At 27.4% G+C, this 20,253-nt stretch overlaps 1 protein-coding gene across 1 annotated transcript; it reads left to right on the top strand.

Moving 5' to 3' along the window:
• The first annotated feature begins 514 nt into the window (after nt 1–514).
• On the top strand, nt 515–2,229 carry LOC101207530 (U-box domain-containing protein 27). Its single transcript, XM_004148624.3, has one exon. It carries the CDS (start codon nt 804–806, stop codon nt 2,016–2,018), a length of 1,215 nt encoding a protein of 404 aa, XP_004148672.1. The 5' UTR covers nt 515–803; the 3' UTR covers nt 2,019–2,229.
• The last annotated feature ends 18,024 nt before the right edge of the window (nt 2,230–20,253 follow it).

Below are 20,253 nucleotides of genomic sequence, written 5' to 3'. Positions count from 1 at the left end.
ACAATTCTCCTTCTCCTCTCTTCAAAACTCTAATTTTATCATTATAATTATTGTTGATTAATTTTAATTTATTTTTATAAAAAAAAGATTAAAAAGAAAATAAAAGTTGAAATATTTAATTAATAATAAAAAAAAAAAAGAAAAGGGAGGTTGGAGAAGAGGGAGACAGAAGTGGAAGAGAGTGGAATATATTAAATATAAGTAATAATTAAAAATGGAATTAAAAAAGAGAAAAAAGAAAAAATTATAGGCCGTGAGATTAAAGTAAAGAAAAAGGGGGGGAGAAATGAGGTAATCGGACCGACCAAGAGAACCTTAGGGTGGTCCCGAGCGTATACAATCGGGCAGGAAAAACTCCTCCTTGCTGGGGTGGTCCCTACACCTCCCATCCCACGTGTAACCCCCTTTCATCTCCTCCCTTCATTTTTAGACGCTCCTGATTCACTCATTTCAAATTAAAATACATCCACTTCATCCACCCATCCACCAAACCCTCTTTCTCCCACTTCCCCCATTCCCACTCCCCAACATATATTTTTTTCCTTTCATTTTTATTAAATAATTATTTTATACATATTTTTTTATAAAAGAAAAGAAAAGCTGACGTCACGTTACCTTTGACTCTTTCTCTCTCTTCCTTTAAACCCAAACCCACCTCTCTTCTACGTCTGCGACTCACTCTTTTCCCTTTCTCTCTCTCTCTCTCTCTTTCTCTTCTCCCACGATTTTTTTTCTTCTCTCTTTCAGATTCTTCTCTCCGGCGGTGGCGTCGGTCGTCCAACCGGTGGTTACTTTCACGGAAGATGGTGAAAGATGACTTATGTATTACAATTCCCACCGATTTCAGGTGTCCCATCTCTCTAGACGTCATGAAATCCCCTGTAAGTTTATGTACCGGAGTCACTTACGATCGTTCCAGTATTCAGAAATGGCTTGATAATGGAAACAACACTTGTCCTGCCACCATGCAGGTCCTTCAAACCAAGGACTTTGTACCTAACCACAATCTCCACCGTCTCATTCAGATTTGGTCCGATTCCCTTCACCAACGCCTTCACTCCCCTCTTTCTGACTCTTCTCTCTCCTCCGATCAACTTCTCCGCCTCATCAACCATCAATCACGTGCTGATTCTCTTCCTCGCCTTCTCTCTTTTGCTTCTGAATCCCTCGACAATCGGAGGCTTCTCTCTGGAATTGACGGACTCCTCCCCCTACTTGTCGATCTTCTTTGCAATGTCCATGCCGGTGATTTGCTTGACCAAGCGGTCAGGCTCTTGCATTTGATTCGGACTGAGATTGGGGATAAGGAGAGGTTTGTCAAGACCATTTTGAATACCGATCGTAATTCTATTTCGTCTCTGCTTTTGATTCTGCGCAAAGGAACCGTCGAATTGAAAATCTGTTCCGCTAATCTCCTGGAATATCTCGCAATCGACGCCGAAGCGAAGATCCTAATTGCAGAAACAGATGGATTGATGCAAGAATTACTCAAATTAATCAATTCTCAAAACGATACAACCCTAATTGAATCCGTACTATCATGCCTAATTTCGATTTCAATGCCGAAACGGATCAAAATCAAATTAGTACAACTCGGAGTCATAAAATCAGTAACCAAGCTTCTCTCGGAGTCGAACTCGAGTTCAAGCAGTTCGATGACGGAGAAGCTTCTGAAAGTTCTAGAAACGGCATCGACGGTGAGAGAAGGAAGAACAGAGATCGGAGAAGACTCCGTATGCGTAGCGGCGATAGTACAGAAAGTGTTGAAGGTATCGAACGCCGCGACAGAGCACGCGGTGACGACGCTGTGGAGCGTTTGTTATCTGTTCAGAGACGAGAAGGCGGGAGAGGCGTTGACGAAGGCGAATGGCTTAACGAAGATATTGCTGTTAATGCAGAGCAATTGCTCACCGCCGGTACGGCAGATGGCGAGAGATCTGTTGAAGATTTTTCGAATCAATTCGAAATCGTGCCTATCGAGCTACGATACAAAAACTACACATATCATGCCATGTTAAAGCCGATTTGGTTTCGTCTTCATCATCATCTTCCTCCATTTCAAACCATTTGGATTTCTCTTTGTAAGTTATTATGGAGATCTCTGGGGAGAGATTTTACTCTTTTTTTTTTTTTTTTTTTTAAATGGTCTTGTAAATCAAAGAAATTTTGTCAGTGAATACAAACAAAATTATTCGATTTTCAACTTCTGTTCTTTGCATTTCCGTATAACCCTCATCGGATTCAGCTCATTTCTTTTTAGGTTTATTATGATCATTCTTTACCTAAGCAAAAAATATTCAATTAGGTAAAAAAAAATACAATTTTAGTTATTGCTTCCATTTTTTTTTTCCTTTCTTTCTTTTGAAAACATATCGTTTTGTTTCTAATAAAGCTCTCTTCTTCTTTTGAGTATAACAAGAGATTGTGACTCCGAGGCAGAGGCAGTGGTATCATGCTATTACTATCGAGTTTAGTTGTACTTATAACTTATAATACTAATGATTAGTTACGTCCTAAGAGTCACATATTTCAAATAATGTTAAACATTGAGGATTAAATATACACCATTTTTCTAAGATAAGAAGTTGAATACTGTATTCTCCTAACTTTGGTCTAAAGATTAAAATACGGATAATATAAAATTGACTGAACAAATATGCTTTTGAAGAAATTTTAAAGTATTTATACATTTTTAATATTTTATTGAATTTTTGTCAGATCATTGGTTGGTTTATTTCCATATACATATATACATACATATATATATATATATATATATATATATAAAAAGTAGTTTAATTTTATGGGGTCACTTCAAAATTTAATTTTAAAAAGTAGTTTTTACTTTATAAAAACATAAAAATAAAAAGACTTTATAGACTTTATGTTGGAAATGGAAACAAAACGTAAAAAAGAAGATAGTAAGGAAGAAAGAAAACTGAAAAAATAGAAAGATTTGGTCAATATGTTTGCATGTGACCTTCCAATCATTAAACCTCCGCTCCTCCTCACTTCATGTTTTTTTCTTAAATTAAATGGGACAAATCCTAAAATTGTTACCCTTATATTCTCAAACTTTTAAATATAAAAATTTGATATATACACTATATAATTATAGTTGTAGGCAGGTGAAATTTTGATTTTGACGCAAAACGTTACGTGGTTCATAAGTATTATTGAATAGCTCGTCGATGTTCACGTTGCTCTTTGGTTGAAAAAAATTATTCCTTTTTTGGTTGAAATAGATTTAATGATTCTTTACTTGAAGGTTGAAATCACCTTCAGTTGATTTGAGAATGAAGTCCAAACATTAATTTGTTGATGGAATTGGAACTTGTATTTTGTCCACAAAGCTATTGCCCACATTCTAGCATGTAATTAATGCATAATGTACCAAAGTTTATAGTGTTTGACTTAAAGATCGTTCCATAGATTGATTTTGCAGTGCCTAATGATTAATCTTATTGGTTTATTCTTCTTTGAATCTTTAAAATTAATTTTAATAGTGATTGAAAAAAAATTAAAATAGTATTGAGAGTATAAAATGGACATTAGATTTACAAATTTTAAAATTTAATGATTGAATTGAAACAAAACTCAAATCTGAATAGTAAAATAGTAATATTTTGTATCTTTTGAATTCAAACTGAGAGAACTAAATGTAAGATTTAGGAACCCAACAACAAAGAGAAAGAAAAAGTATTTTCTGGTGTAACAAATATCCTGGATGAAGTGGGTTGGATGTTTAAATATCTTGAAACAAAAGGTAAGATGATGTTTGAATATATTGTTATTGAACATATGGAAGAAGAAAAAAAAGGGCTATTTCTCTTTCTATCTCTCTCTCCAAATCTAAATGAAAATAGTTTTCTCACTCTCAAATCAATACGAAATTATACTCTCCAACATGAAGAAAGAGACAATGACATAGGAGAGATGTCTAACACACACATCTCCATCCTATCTATAATCCATCCAAATAACATACAAATACTAAACTAAACAAAAATCAAATCACTCTTCTTCTTTTTTTCTCATTTTATTTTATTTAAATACAACAATTATAAGATCGAATGGAAGTGTATTTATTGATTCAAAGGCAAGTAGAGAAAAACAAAGTAAATAAAACAGAAATGGATGCATGAGAGAAAGATAGAAATGTAAGTCCACTTGAAAATGGTGGGTGAGGCAAAGAAACATATTGTTGTGAGTGTGAAAGCAGCTTCTCACTCTCTCTTGAATGCAACATTTTCCCCTCCTCACCATTTTTCTTTAATCACAACTTTTATTTTTCTTTATAAATATGGTGTCTGTGATTTTGCTTTCTTTTTTATTTTCTTTAAAGTGAATATTTATTTTCCCTCTTTCAAATTAGATATATATTGTTGGCAACCTATGTGGACATATACATTTATAATGTTTTAAATATGCCTTTAATGACCAAACTTTAGTTCAAAAAACAAAATATCTACCTATCATAACATATATATAGTCAATTTAAAAGGAAGTCCATTTTTTAAAAAAGAAAAATCAATTTTTTTTCTTTGGGTTATTAAAGAAAAAAAAAACCTTAAAGATTAAGAATTTAGTTGAATAAAGTAAAATTAATCAATCTTAAAATGAAAATGGTTGATTTTATTTATTTTTCATTATCCCATGGTATAGGGAGTCCAATCAAGCATCCAATTGAGAATGATAGGGATCAAACCAAACAAAATAATTTTGTGCCTAAAATAGATTTTGAATTATTACTACTATTATTATTGTTATTGTGAAGTGATGCAATGCAAAGTGTTTTAGTGGATTCCCAATTCCCCCTTCCTCCTTTGGTCCCAAATATAAAATGTTTGGAATCTTGTTCATTTTTTCATGCTATTCCTTCATCCATATTTACATGAACTTTCAATTTCAATTATACATATATGTGTTTCTCACTAAAACATATATATACATAATAGATCTATTTAGTGGATGTCAATCTCACTTTTCCCCCTCTCTCTTTTAGTGGCTTTTTTTTATAAAAAAAAAAAATTAATTTTAATTTTCTCCTCCTCCCCATTTCAAATTAATAACACCCTCCAAATAATAATATCATTATTAATTAATTCTAATTAATCACTTCCTAATGATTTTCAATTCCCATGTTTGTACGATTAACTAGTGTGTGAGTATAACAAAATATCAACATCTCTTTAGTTACTTGTTCTGGTGTTCTGATCAAAGTTTTAGAACTTTTTTTTTTCTTTTGTGGACATCACTATTTAATTCCCTTTTGTCAAAATCAAGTGTCTAACTTATTATACTTATTGCCCACTTTTGATCTTCAAATTAGGAGAGGGTCATCTTATACCCCCTCCCTCCCCCTCCTCCTTCTTAGGAGAGCATCATTTAATTTCCAAGTAGCTATAAATATTCTTCTTCTTCAATTTAAAGTTGTCTAATATTTTAATATTAACTCTCCAGATTCTGGTCTTCTCTTTACTTTTTAGTTTAATTTATGTTCATTTAACTGAAATAATTCATTTTCATTATGTATTAAAACAATTATGCTCAAATTACTAGCGGGTTAGACGCTTCCCTCTTACATCATATTCCACACAAAAGATACTTCGACTTTGATGTATTGACTTTTAGCCTATCTACTTCAACACCGATAAATAAATTCAGCGTATTTTATTGTAATCTAACATATTCGAGCCATTTAAAAGAAAAATAGGGAAAGAAGGGTTATTTTGAATTTATGAAAGTAAGAAAGGAGATATGATATATGTATACATATATATAGAATAATTTCCAAAAAGGGTATGATTTATTTTTAGATTGAAGGTTATAAATGTAGCAAAAGCATTAATTATTACTAGAGATAGAGAGAGGTGTTGGGAAATGCTCAAATAATTATGGGTTCTTTTGTTGCTTTGCTGACTGTAAATACAACCTTTCTTTCTCTATCATTTTTTTGTTAATTTTGTTTGATAGCCACAAAGTAATTAAAGAAGAAAATAAAAAAGATTGGAATCTCCATATCAAGAAAAGAAATGTTTAAATATGTGTATGTGTGTGTTAATGGTGGAAAGTAAAAAACTATTTGCTTTGACCATTCCATTCTATACAATAATATAATATTAATCCCTATATGTTATTTTATAATAAGATATGAAATGAAGTTAGACCCTTCAAAGTGCTTATCCTTCTTCTCATTTATACATTTGTAATTCATTCTTTAATTCACGATCTTAAGAAAAAGAAAACATAAGATCTTCTTCCATGTTTACATTAAAATTAAAATTAAAGTAATTCTGAATTGTACTTTTTTTTTCTAAAAAATTCATAGATAAAGAATCCTAGTTGTTTTAAACTTATAACATCCAGTAACTATTATACTTTGAGTTATTCAATTCATGTTAGTGTATCTAATAGGTTATGTTTATTTCAAATGGAGTTCATTAGATATGTTTTAGTCCCTCCATTATATTTTCTATTTTTTTTTTACTATCAAACACAACTTTGAAAAATTAATGGTTAGTGTTGTTATTTAATTTATTAGACATAAATATAATGGATGGGACAACTTTTTATTTAAGTAAATGAAATTCAATTTGAAAAACTTAAAAGAAATTTAACTCATTTCTTTAGTTAGTCTATGACATGACATTAGAGTTGTTATGTGTTTACAATTCTAACTAGGATCGTTCAACTATCAAATTTGGAAAGTGTACATTGTTAATATAAATAGTATTTTTTTTAATTATAAATCATATTTTTTTATTCTCAAAATTCTTCTCATTTAATTAAATACATTTCATATTATTTGTATAACTTAGTAATATAATTTGTTAAACTTCTACAAAAAATGGACATTTTCAAATACACCAAATTTTCACATATCTTCAATTCATTTCCTAATTAAATTAAAAGTAACAATAAAAATGTCTTTTTTTTTCTAAGATTTGTGAGAGAGAGAGAGAGAAAAGTGGAGATTTTTTCTTTTCTTTTTTTTGTTAATGGTAGTTTTTTGAACATGCAACATTATGAAATGGAAGGTGATGGTTCCCTTAAGCACTTAGAGAGAAAGAGAGAGGGTCATCTCCACTTAACTTTTTCTAAAAATCTCTTTTTATTTTGCAGGGATGTGGGTTTTTGATGTTTTAAAAAAGTGAGGAGAGGGGATGTGGGTTTTCTTCTTTTTATTTATTTGTTAGGTCCAAAACAAAAAGGCATTATGGGGTTTCCAAGTTGGTGAAGTTAATTATTATATCAAGTCAAGAAAAAATTTAAAAATAAATAAAAGGGAACAAAGGCTGGTCCAAACTCACGTGACATGAAGGTGTTCGACGAAATGTCTCAACCAAAAAAAAAAGGAATTAAAGACCACAAAGGGCAAAGGCAAAGCGCAGAGCCCCCCCCTTTGCATCTATGTGTGTGGGGGCTGACCCAATCATCCATCCTTCACATCATCATCCCCCACATATTCTTCATTAAATGTTTTCTGTATAATTTAGAAGAATCCATTCTTTTGGTTCATGGATCGAATCATGTCGTAAACCCTTTTTTATCTTATTCATCTCTACTACGTATTCATTCTTTTGTTTACTTGTATTTTTCACTTCTATTTTGAGTTTCGAAATATCTACTATCGTTTAATTAACTTTTTCTTTTATATGCATTTGAAAAATAATAGTTTCTTGATATCCTCAAAATAAACTTCTTTTTTTAAAAATGTAAATAATTTTATAAATATTAATATTGGTAAAGAAAAGTAAGTTAAACACAAAATCTGGCTGTTACTCTTTATAATTAATATATTAAATATGTAATTTATTAAAGATTTTGATCAACCTCAATGTATACAACTTCGGTTGGTTTGGATTTTAAGGCTATCAGATTGTGTTTTACACAAAACAAAAATCTATTGATTTAGATAGAATTTTCTTTTACTTTTTTTTAAAATTATTTAAATTTGTATGAATAATGTATTATTATTGCTAGTCTATTATGTTGGATGAATAATCATAATATAAACTTCAGTTTTCTTGCTTAATTACTTTGATGCATGGCATGATTTTATTTAGAAAAAGAAAAACTCTATTGTTATTTATCTAAAGGAAAACAATAATAATAAAAATAAAGTTTATAAAGAGAGAGAGAGAGATTGTCTTAAGCTCACAAACTTGGAGAGGGCCCATAGTCATTGGGCTCAACGTTTATAAACCCAAATTTGCACCTTTGTGTCTAATGACTCGGAAGGGTAGAAAATGAAGAAGGAAAGGAATGAAAATGCTAATCTCGAATTTTGAATTCAAACAATTTTAAGAAAATAGAACACAAATGAATCGTAGAGTAGAAGTGATGAATATGAAATTAATAACTGAATCCATATCGACTACCAAAGAGACCTTATTCATTATCCAATACCATATTGTTCAATTATAAAATAATAACTTCATAGATTTAGATGTCTTTTAAATGTATAATCTGAGTAGAACACTTGTGAAATTCTATGATAGATTTAAGGTCATTTGGATCATAACACAACTTTCAAAAACCCATTTTCAAAAGAGGCCCACCAAATATGAATCTTTACATTGATGGAACTAAATATTCAAAAGAGATGTTTCACACTGAAGCCTTCAATTAGTAAGTCTATATGATATGTTTTTTAAAAAAGAAAAATAAGGAACTTTTAAAATTTGAATCCTTAGGTTATAATCAATTGGTGGTGTAAAGTATAAGTTTTGTAAGTAAAGGTCTTTTTTTTTAGGTCGAGTTAACTGATAATTAGATTGTGTTTGATGATTAATAATTTTGTCGCATAATACACCTAAACAACAACAAATGTAATCGAATGCGATACTCACTTTTCAAATTGCCGATAAATATTTACTTTTCTTCTTAAATAAACATTACCTAAATTTCTTAAAATGGGGTTATAATTTTGTATTAGAATACTTTTCTTTTTCTCTTATGCTTTCTTTATAGTCTCTAATTTGGTTAAGAACAGCCTATCTTTCTTGCTTAGATTTTAAAAAAATGTTTAAAAAGTTTTTTTTGTTTGACATTTTTTATTTAAAAAAAAAAGACAGCAGCCATTTTCTAATTATTCTCGTAATTTTAATAAAAGTGAAATCGTAAAAAAAAGAAATAGAACCTTTCACAGAATATTTATAATTCACATAAAAATCAAATCTAATTTTTTATTGTATTTTAATAGTTTTATGGGTAGAGTATAAATAATTTATCAATTTTTTTAATTTTGAAAAAAAGTCCGATATAGAATGTCATGTAATTATTTTAAATAAAAGTATAAAGGTATTATAGGAAAAAAAAAAATGAGAAGATAAGTAGAAAATGAGTTATGGAAGAAGGTGTTGTGTTTGGAGTTGAGATGGGACGATGTCGGCCATCTCATTTACTGGCAACCCATTTCCTTCAATGACGGATTTTTCCGTACACTAAATTTCATTTTGATAATTTCCAACTCCCCCGTCATCCCATCATCCCATCACCCCATCTCCCCATCACCTTTCTTTCTTTTACATCACAACTCTTAACTTTTTCTTATTTCCAAAAATACACCCATTATTATTTAATATCTTTTCATATCCAAACTAACTTTTTAATTATTGTTTACCATCAACCCCTTGTACTTTTCTTAACCATATCTTTGCCTCCCAATTCTATTTAATGCTCCTTCCTATATTTCTCAAATTTAGTTTAACACCTATATTAACTATATTTTCTTTTCAACTTTTTTATAATTTTCAGCTTTTAAAAAATACTATTAAAAGTGTTACCAGAAATTGATATATACTTATTAAAATAAAGACATTCGTTCCTCCAACTATATAATTTAATTTACTACTTGATTTATTGATTAAATTATTTCGATCCAGAACTTTGTCATTGACATCATTTAATAATACTATTTACATGATCCTACTTTATATTTATAAGTTACCAACATCAATTTGTGTTAATAATTTTGTTGTATTGTGTATGTGGTTACACATTAACTATCATGTCAATTTAATTCATCCTTTTAACAAAATAAAAACAAAAATAAAGTTTTTCCAATAGTGTTTATTTTAAACCATTTAAAAGTTCAATGTGGCTAAATTAATAAAATTTATTTAAAATGCATATATGTGTATTTTGACCAACTATAAAGTTAAAAGAGTATTTTCTTTTCTTTTCCTTTTATGTAGGTACGGATACATACACACGTGTTATTTGGATACTCTATATACGAAACTCAAACATTCATTGGCAACATCCAACTTACTATATATATATATAAAAAAAAGAACTACGTAGTTATTCTAATTTGCATGCATGTCTTAATAGTTTTTCTATAGATCATTTTTCACGATTTGATAGGTAAACCAAACAAACCAAACTTTTTATTTATAATGTATAGAAAAGTAAAAATCAATTAACTATTTGTTTAGTCCAAACCAAACTAGAGTTTTACAACATATTCCATTCGATTCTTTTATACACACGTCAACATGAGAATTATTTATTGGTAATTCAAGTTTTTTATGCATGAAGGTAGGTTTTGAGATATTAAAATTAACTAACAGGAAATAACCTTGTTAAAACATTATTGGTGGACTATAGATTTTAATTGTGGACTAAAAGTGATAGAATTTTATATGATTTGTGGGCAAAATATTTGAAGTGGAAGAAAAAATAGTTGCAAATAATATAAATTTATATATTAAATTAAACCCATAATTCATGAAGTCGTGCCTCAAAATAATGGATCATATTTTGAATCATAGACCAATAATCATGTGGTTGGATTCCTTACTTTGGATGAATGATGGTGTTGTGTAATTGAAAGATAATTGATAGATTCAAAGAATTTATTTGATCAATTTCAATCATTAATGAGCAATTTACTCATTTATGTTTGTTTTTATTTTCTCATTTTCGTGGAAGAATATTTGAATTCCTATCCTTCCCATCCCATTCCATCCAATTCTTCATCTATATAAATATAAATCTTTAGATGTTTCTAAAACATTCAAGGGATACCTTATATTTATATCTAAAAAAAAATAAACATTTTTTTTAATTTCAATATATATTAGATATGGTTTGTATGGGTTCATGACAAATATATAGATATGTACGCATCGACCAGAGACCAATTCGTAATTTAAATATGAAATAAAGTTGAATAAGAAAAAAATCATTTCAAATAAAAGTGAACATGTTAACTTTAAGTTGATAATAACAAATTGTTAAAGATTAGTTTTTCAAATAAGTTGATTTAGAGGTGTAATTCTACCACATATAATAAACGTGTTTATTATTAAATTAATGCTTTCAATCACTATTGTGCTTTATAACTATATGATTATAATCACTATTTAAGATTCATAATTACACTCTTCATCTCGATTATAATAGTTGACATTTTCAAGATTTTGTAAGTTATCAAATGCTTTTCACATGTATTAAATTAAATTTAGCATTGAGTACAAAAAAATCCAAACCAAGATCTTCATGCAAGATTTAGATATAAAAAACAAAACAATGTTGAAATTAGGGGGAAAAGAAAAGGAATTAGTAGATTAATTTTGTTAGAAATAAATTAAAAGTAGTAAAATAAAGTAAATGTAGAAATAATAGATTGGTATAAAAACAATGGTAAATATGTAATTAGATGAATATAAATATATGGACTCTTGAGTCTTGATCCTAGTTTTTAATGACTACAAAATGGACAGCAATAAGCTATACCATCGTGTGAACCATATTAATGCAAAAATAAATAACAAAGCATTTCTTTTTATTAATTGAATAAATCTAACATACCATTTGACGTTTCATTAAAATTAGAATATTTCTCTTGAAGGGAACTAATTAAATAAAGAATAAAATATTATTGGTGCTGTATCAATATCAATATCAAGGAAAAAAAGAATTATATTATTATTGTGTATAGTTGAAATGGGTGTATGATGATATGGAAAATTATGGTGTTGTGTAAAAGAGAAGCAACTTGACTATGGAACTTATGGGCAATGAGACAATAGCCTAATGGGGCTCGTCGGTTAAACACTTAACATACCACTCTATCTATATGTATGTTTGTTAATTATTTGAACTCTTTTTTTCATTTTTAAAAATCTAATTACAGTAATTTGTAACTTTATTTTCTATGGAAATTGAATTCTTAATTACATTTTAAAAGTATTTTTTTTAAGTTTTTCAACCAAACCCTAAACTTGTTTTCAAAGGTTAAGGATTTCTTAACCTTTTGCCAATACACACTTTTGGACCATACTCATGAGAGAGTGTCCAAATTCTTGGTACCAATCATTTTAGTTAATAAAAAAACTATATCATAAAAGTCTAATCTTACAATTAGGGTTTGATAGGACATTTATATTAATAAGGAATATTCTAACTTTAATGATAGTAAGGTGAACTCAAGCATGCATGGTTAAGATATAAACACATATGTCTTTTATTGAAGTTGAAGATATTTAAATTATTACAAATGTACCTTTAAATGGAAAAGAAAAGGCACATTTAGTTAATAGTAAAGAAAGAGATAAGAAAAAACAATTCGAGATCAATATATTAATCTAAAAATCAACAAGAGAATTACTAAAAGATAGAATAAATTACATTTGTGTGTAATTATTAATATTTACCGTAAAAAGCTTTTGATGTGTTGCTTGTTAAAGACGTTGGTTTACGAACTATCGTATCACATGTTAATATGTATTTAATGATTGAGTTAAACAATATGACAATAGTGTATTTATTAAATGAGAAGGATGTTACACTAACTTTGATGAAATTAATAACCGAACAAAATATTGTTTATGAAGATGTAAGTATGAAGTTCTCAAAATTTAGTGACATAGATAGATTAAATGACTAGTATCGAACTCTTTTTTTTTTTAATTTCTAATTTATCATGTGATATTAATTGAGATGGATTTGACGGTGGTGGCGTATGTTTATAAATGAATGTTGGATTGTTCGTACTTTTTTGTTTAAGGAAAAGAAAAAGGGAAATTAACCAAAAAAGGGTAATAATATATTGATAAGGTGAAAGGATTGAGAGGAAATATTTGTGGAGAGGGGGAAGGTGTAATAATATATATAATTGACTGACATGGATCTTCAAACTGTCTCTTCTTTCATTCCCAATCGTTGCTGTCATGTCTTTCATTTTATATATATATATATCTTTTTTCTTTCAAGGAAAACAAACAAACAAATAAATAAATAGTTTTCAAAATGAAATAAAACAAATAAAATAATTAAAAACGTGAGTGAGTGAGTGAGTTCATAGTCAGCATCTCCCAGGGCTCAACAGTGAACACAACACCTTCTTCTTTACCAAGTCAGCGCACCATCCCCCATTCAAATATCAGACTTCATTATTAAGACATTTTTTCTAACGTTCTGGTTTTCATTCTTTTCAAAAATAGAATACTAACATTTTTTAAAAACATTCATTTAAATTAGTTTTTCAAGAAAATAAAATACCAGCATTTTTTAAATGGACAAAGATTTTATTTTTTTGCTTAACCGTATAAAAAAAAGGAAAAAAGAAAAGTGAGTGTTCTAATAAAATTGAAGTGTAATATAACTATAGTTTTCACGTAAGGGTTATGATGGGACTGTGAAACGGAACACGATCCGGCCATCACGCCGTCTCCTCTCCCCACGTTTTTATAAATTCTCCTCTTATTCTTATTATTATCATTACTATACCAAACATCAATTTTCTTTATTTATTGGTCAACATATCATTTTAGTTTCTTTATTTTTAAGTTTTTACTTGCTTTACTCCCCAATTTTTTGTTTTATTTTTTCAATTAGTCTTCTATAATTCATTCTGTTAATAATAATAATAACTTTTAGATAAGAAAACACCTTAGCAATAATATGTTACTATATTTTCAAATTTTACAATGAATTTAATATATATATTGAAAGGCTAAATTTTAGATTTGATAAAAGTATAAAATTTAAATTCAACAAATTTAAACTATCAAATTAACATAATCGCGTTATGTCCATAATTTGAATTAGTAAAATGTTTATAGATTAGATCATAATTTAGGACCTTTTTCTTAGGTTTGAAGATGAAAGGCATGTAAAAGTTTGGAAGATTATGATTACTTTAAAGTAGGTTAACTAAGAAAAAAAAATATTTGTATCATATATACCTTACAATTATACTGTGAAAATATTCGTGTTTTAGTTGAGTCATTTGCACTTAAACAATTATGATACGTATAAATTAACTTTAAATAAAATAGAAATTTTGAGTTCATATACTCAAATTGGATCTACAAGTAATTTATGAAATTATTTATCTTATCATTATTTATAATTTTTGTGTTCACCACACACTTGTATGTTATATATGTTTTCATAATTATTGAGATAGGTTTGAGTTAAGAATAGTCGTAAATATAAAACAATTTTTGTATGAAAAAAATAATTTTGTATATCAACTTTCTTCGTCCCTTCCTTCCAATTGATTTGTTTCATTATTTGTAATTCAAACATTTAAAAACAAAATGTGAACATTATGTTATATATAATCTTCTTCAATCTCAATCTACATAATTAAAAGGAATTAAAAACCATGAAATGAATTAAGTGTAACACGGTTTCATAATATCAAAGACAAAAGTCGTTTATGAATAACAAACAAGCCAAGTAGGATATATACAAATATATATAAACATGTCATGATTAAATAATATGAAGCCACAATATTAGAGTCCTCAATTTGTCTTCATATATCAGAAAGAAAAAAGAAAAGATCTCCCACATGACAATTTCATCATCTCTCGTTTTAATCATGAGAAAAAAATAAATATATATTCCCATCAAATAGTAGCATCTAAATACCCCTATCAATTAATTCCCTACAAAACAAAAAAGACCTACACCCCTCTATACTATTACTACCCTCACTCAATTTTCCATTCTATATTATAAATGATAGCTATTTCAATTTTGATTTCTTATTTATTGTGGTTTTGTATCTTACGTAAATAAATATTTGAATTTTTATCACATACCTATAACCACAAAACACACTAGTTCTTAAAACTAAGTTAAAAGTTGATTTGGTTATTGTGTTAAAAGAAAACTCTCATAAACTTAACTTTGAAGAAACGATTAAACTGAAAAATCAAATAGTCATAGAAGAATGTTTATGAAGTTTATGAGCAGCATCCAACTTTAACTAATCACATACATTGAATTTAAAACTGGATGATGTAAGACGGACGTGTTATGTGTATATATATATAAGAATGGAATAGGACTGGTGGAGGGAAAACGGAACAGAAACGAAAAGGAAAGGAGAGAAAGTTGGTTAGGGAAAGGGGAGGAGGGGGATAAGGATAGGGACAGATGAAGAGAGAAAACCGCGTGATAGAGAAACAAAAAAGGAAGAGTACAGTGTTTGAAGGCTTTTTAAAGGGAAGCATGAGATGAGATTTCGCAGCTTCTTCGATCTTCTCTTGTTGACATGGAAACCAAACCTACTGTTTCTTTATATGCTCACCTTTGCCCAAACCCTAATTTCTTTTGTTTTTGTCTTCTATGATCAATTATATCCAACTCCCAATATCTATATTTTTTCTCATTATTGTGTATATATTTCCTAAATAGTCCACACGTTTTTTTTATATAACTAAAAGTTAAAGGAAGTGCTAGCTTGAATTGACAATATACATGCGAGGTTAGAATTTTGGTTTTCAACAAGAGTTTGGATAAGTTTAGAGAGATTGGTAAAATTGTTATATAAATTTAATTAGTTAATGAAACTTTCACCCTTGAGTTAATTAGATGATAGTTTATACTATTTTTAATTGTCATTTCTATAAAGTATGAAAACCCTATAGATGTATATAATGTAATGGTGACGTGAGAGTGTAAATTTAAGAAAATGAAATTTTTTATAAATAATATAAAGTTTAAGTAAAATAAAATATTATGTGAATTTGGAAAAAAAAAAAACACCACATTGGCAAAATTTCATCCACTGTTGTAAATTTTTCTAGAGATGAAATATGAGAACACTCCTGTGGCTTAACCTATACAATTGCATGTAATTTAAGTCCACAAATTTGAAAAACATGTCTAGGAAAGCTTAAATGTTTTTCAAAATAGAGAAAAAATGATATTCCCTACACCAAAATTTTGAGATTTCAATGAAAATTTTTCACCACGAGTTTATGTTGTTACCAATTAAGATGTGTTTGTAGATCAAATATCTTTCGTGTCTTGTAGTAGTTGAAAGATAATGAAAGAAAAAGCTTCCATTTTGTTTTTATTCTGTAGCTATATCTTGGAAGTTGAAACTTTTCTATTTCACATAATTATTTTTCATTTTGTTTTTGCTCTTTTGGCTAAAAGGTAAAAAAAAGTATTATATATTGTTAATTATGAGTATAATCTATCCTTTTCAGAGTAGTGTTGGAGCTATTGGGATACAAAGGGGGTTATTAATTTACCTTGAATGGCATAGGGTTATTATTTTGTTGGAGAATAATAGAGAAATGACCTTTGGAATTGATGGTCATTATAATTATTATGCATTTTGCTTTTGATTTGAGGTTTAATTAGCCAATCTAATCATGGCCAAAATTAAACTACTTTGTCCCTCTTCACTTTGTTTAGACAACAAAATAAGTAGCTAGGCTAGAGGTCTATTATTACTATATGCACTTTGAGCTAAAGTTAATAAAATCCCTAAATTAAATAATTTGACTAGAAATTTAATTTCATATTTATTAGGGCTATTGTAGCATTGTGTTTACTATTGGTTCTGCTTCACATCATGTTAAAAGAAAATTTAAGATTCATAATTTTTTTTGGGTTTTTGCGATCATTTATTTTAAAGTTTTTGTAAATATTGATTTTTGTCTTAATTGTAACTTGTTGTAATTGTTAATAAAATTTATTACACTTCATTTTGGGATAGTTTTTCGTACGGTGGAATAACCTTTAACTCCATTTTATTTTTTGCTTTTTACTTTTGAAATTAAAATTAAGTTTATTAATTTTATTTAATAATATCCTTAAAATAATTGAATTTTAGTTTAGATATTAAAAATAAAACAAGCTTTTAGAATTACTTTTTTTTTCTAAAAGTGTTTTAAACTTAACAACTTTGGTATAGATATAATATTAGTAGAAAATAGATAACAAAATATAAAATTATTTAGGGATAGAATAAGTGTCAATATGCTTAGTTTCTCTAAGAACTAAAAATGTAAGAAATAAAAGTCACCTATGATAATGGTTTGTTTTTTAAAATTAAGTGTAATTTCTCCTAATCTTTTTTTATGACGATCTTCAAACTTTTTAGTTAAATTCCAAAAACAAAATGGAGTTTTTAAAAACTATTCGACTTCTTAATTTTTTCAATTATTTTTTAATCAAATTTATAATTTTATCTTGTCATTTTTTAAAATAGTAAAATATTAAATATATAACAAAATTCATCCCCTTTTCTTTGTTTAGATTCTTTTTATAAATAATATCATTTTTTTAAATATCCATACCCATTCTCATTTTATCTATTCATTAATATGTTTTGGTGTTCTTTTTGTTTGTTACTGATTCAGTATTTATTTATTTAATCAAACATTCGATTGAAAAAGTTTAAAAATCAGATGTTAATTAATTACGGAACGTGGAAGAAACTTTTTTGTAATTAAAGTTGGATGAAATAATAGAAGAATGTTTATTATTAAAATGGAATCCAATTAATGTCTTAAAGTTTGTAACAGTGGGAGTTCCAATTTCAACCATTTTTACTATGTCATTCAAGGCTGAATTTAAAAATGTTACAATTAAGTTGAGATTTAATTTTGTAAAAAAATATAATTTTTAATTTAATTTCTTAAAATTGTTGAAGCGACTTATCTATGAAAATTGTTACGATTATATATGTGACATTTGAAGATATTTAAACTTAACTTTTGTTTTATAAATATTACATTTTTTGTAGTGTTGATGTATATTAAGTTTACTCTAAAATAACTATTATAATTAATAAGTTTTACGATTTTCGATAAAAAATGATTTTAATTTTAGATAAAAACATCCAACATATTTTAATCAACAACAACATCAATTATCATTTCAAAAGTTTATGATTCGATCTCTATATTTAACAAACGGCTGACCTTAAAACGTTGTTTTCCAAATTCCAAGCATGATCAAATAATTAAAAGTTCGAATATCTCACGTTCACTTGTTTAATTTTTTTTTTAAAAAAAACACTTTTTGATCAAGATCGATGTATATTAAATCATTCATTGTATCTATTATATTAAATCAAGACCAACTTTTGAATATAAATAGATTTGACTCCTATATCGTTAAGTCATACGCGTTGATTGAACTAGGTCCACAAATCGATACTAGTTGTATTTAGATGATGATTCCATTTGTTATTTGCATGTATTGTTGATACTTAATAATATACATATATTGAAGATTGCTATTAAAGTTAAAAGGTGGCCGTATCCTTATAATTAATTGAGATCGAAACAAAGATGATTATAAATGAAATGGTCAAATAATTTTGATATAAAATTATCTTCCAATGTCTATATGAATGTGATCATCAGACACAAATCCTACGTATCTGACAGATTTCTTTTGGGTAATGCAAAAAGTAAATAAAATAGTTAATTGCCCATTAATTTCTCAACTAAATCTCAAATTTATTCCATTTTAATATATTAATCCTTTTCAATTTTCCAATTTAATTCATATATATAAACAAAAACTACTTTTTCCATTTTTAAATTTTAGTTCGAAATTTGTAAATCTACTAAATCACAAATGAAGAACGTTGAAGGTAGAAGGGATATTTATACTATATTTTAAAAATAGAAATAACTAAATAAAATAGTTATAAAACAGAGTCTTGAATATTGTTAAATTTTATTTTAGATTTTGAATAACTACTTTTTTTTATATATTTATTGCTGCATTTGAAGTTTTTAACTAAGACAGAAATGCAAGATGACAATCAAAGAAAGTCTTTTATGCTAAGTTTTGAAATTAAAATAAAAATGTTAGAAAATATTGAAATTAGGGTAAAGTGAAATATTGATTGACATTATAGTTGAAGGGGAAAAAACCAAAATGTATTAAAATTATAGCAACTTTTTATTAATATTTTTATTTTTTGGAAAAAACATCATTTCCATCACTTCATAAAAATCAAGTGGGGCTTTTGATTGTGAAACTTGAAAATATATATTATGCTAACATGACATCCTAACCATGGCCTTAATTAAAACTGATTACATGGTCAAATCCAATCGAATCACTCTCTTTTCTTTTTCTTTTTCTTATCAAAAGAATTCAATACAAATCATTTATTTATAGTTATGTATTAAAAACCTTTTTAAAAAATAACTATGATGTCAATTTGAGTAGATGGATATTGATTTAATGGTTTGTTTTGTTCTTAAACATGATCATTTATTAATTAACAAAAAGGACAATTGCTTTTGCAAATGGTTGGATTGATGAATAAATATTCTTAATTTGTATTTAATTTTTCGATTATATATAACAACACCAAAATCTAATCATTACTTACTTTTTAAAAAATCGCGTTTAATTACTAAAATAATTAAACAAATATATCACTTGAAAGTTTATTCAGTCTAAGTACTATATTTATATTAAAAATTAACAGGATATCAATTTTATTAATTATTTAAGTTATATTTTTACTTCATCTCCCAAGTGTAATGTTAAAAAGAATTATTTGAGTGGGTTTTAAAATTTACTATATAATAATACTTTGGTTATTAAATTTTGTTTGAAAACGATATTCTACAACAAATATAATTAGCTTTAATAAAAAAGAATCATAATGTGGATTTTTAGGATTAGAAAGTTTTTTCTAAATCGTGTGAATTTTCCACTAAACAATCATAAACAAAATAATTGATTGTGTCGTCGAATTATTCAATCGTTTATGAAACAATCTTGAAATTAAATTCAATAAAAGCGACAATGAAAACTTTATGGCCCATTAAATAACATTATTGTTTTCCTTTCATAAAAAAGTTAAATAAATCAAATCAAATAAAATCAAATTAAGAAGTCATAAAATAAAATAACATTCTTTTAATTACTCAGCTCGTATTGTTTATTTTTAATCTTGGAATATAAATGTCACTAGTTTTAAATCGATACTTGCATGGTAGCATATTTTCTTAA

Source organism: Cucumis sativus, chromosome 6, assembly GCF_000004075.3.
Source record: "Cucumis sativus cultivar 9930 chromosome 6, Cucumber_9930_V3, whole genome shotgun sequence".
NCBI classification, from domain to species: Eukaryota; Viridiplantae; Streptophyta; class Magnoliopsida; order Cucurbitales; family Cucurbitaceae; genus Cucumis; species Cucumis sativus.
Note: the sequence above shows the minus strand (reverse complement) of the source record. Positions and strands in the feature narration are given on the sequence as shown.

Coding starts and splice junctions, on each gene's coding strand:
- LOC101207530 (XM_004148624.3), top strand. CDS start 804: ATGGTGAAAGATGACTTATGTATTACAATTCCCACCGATTTCAGGTGT.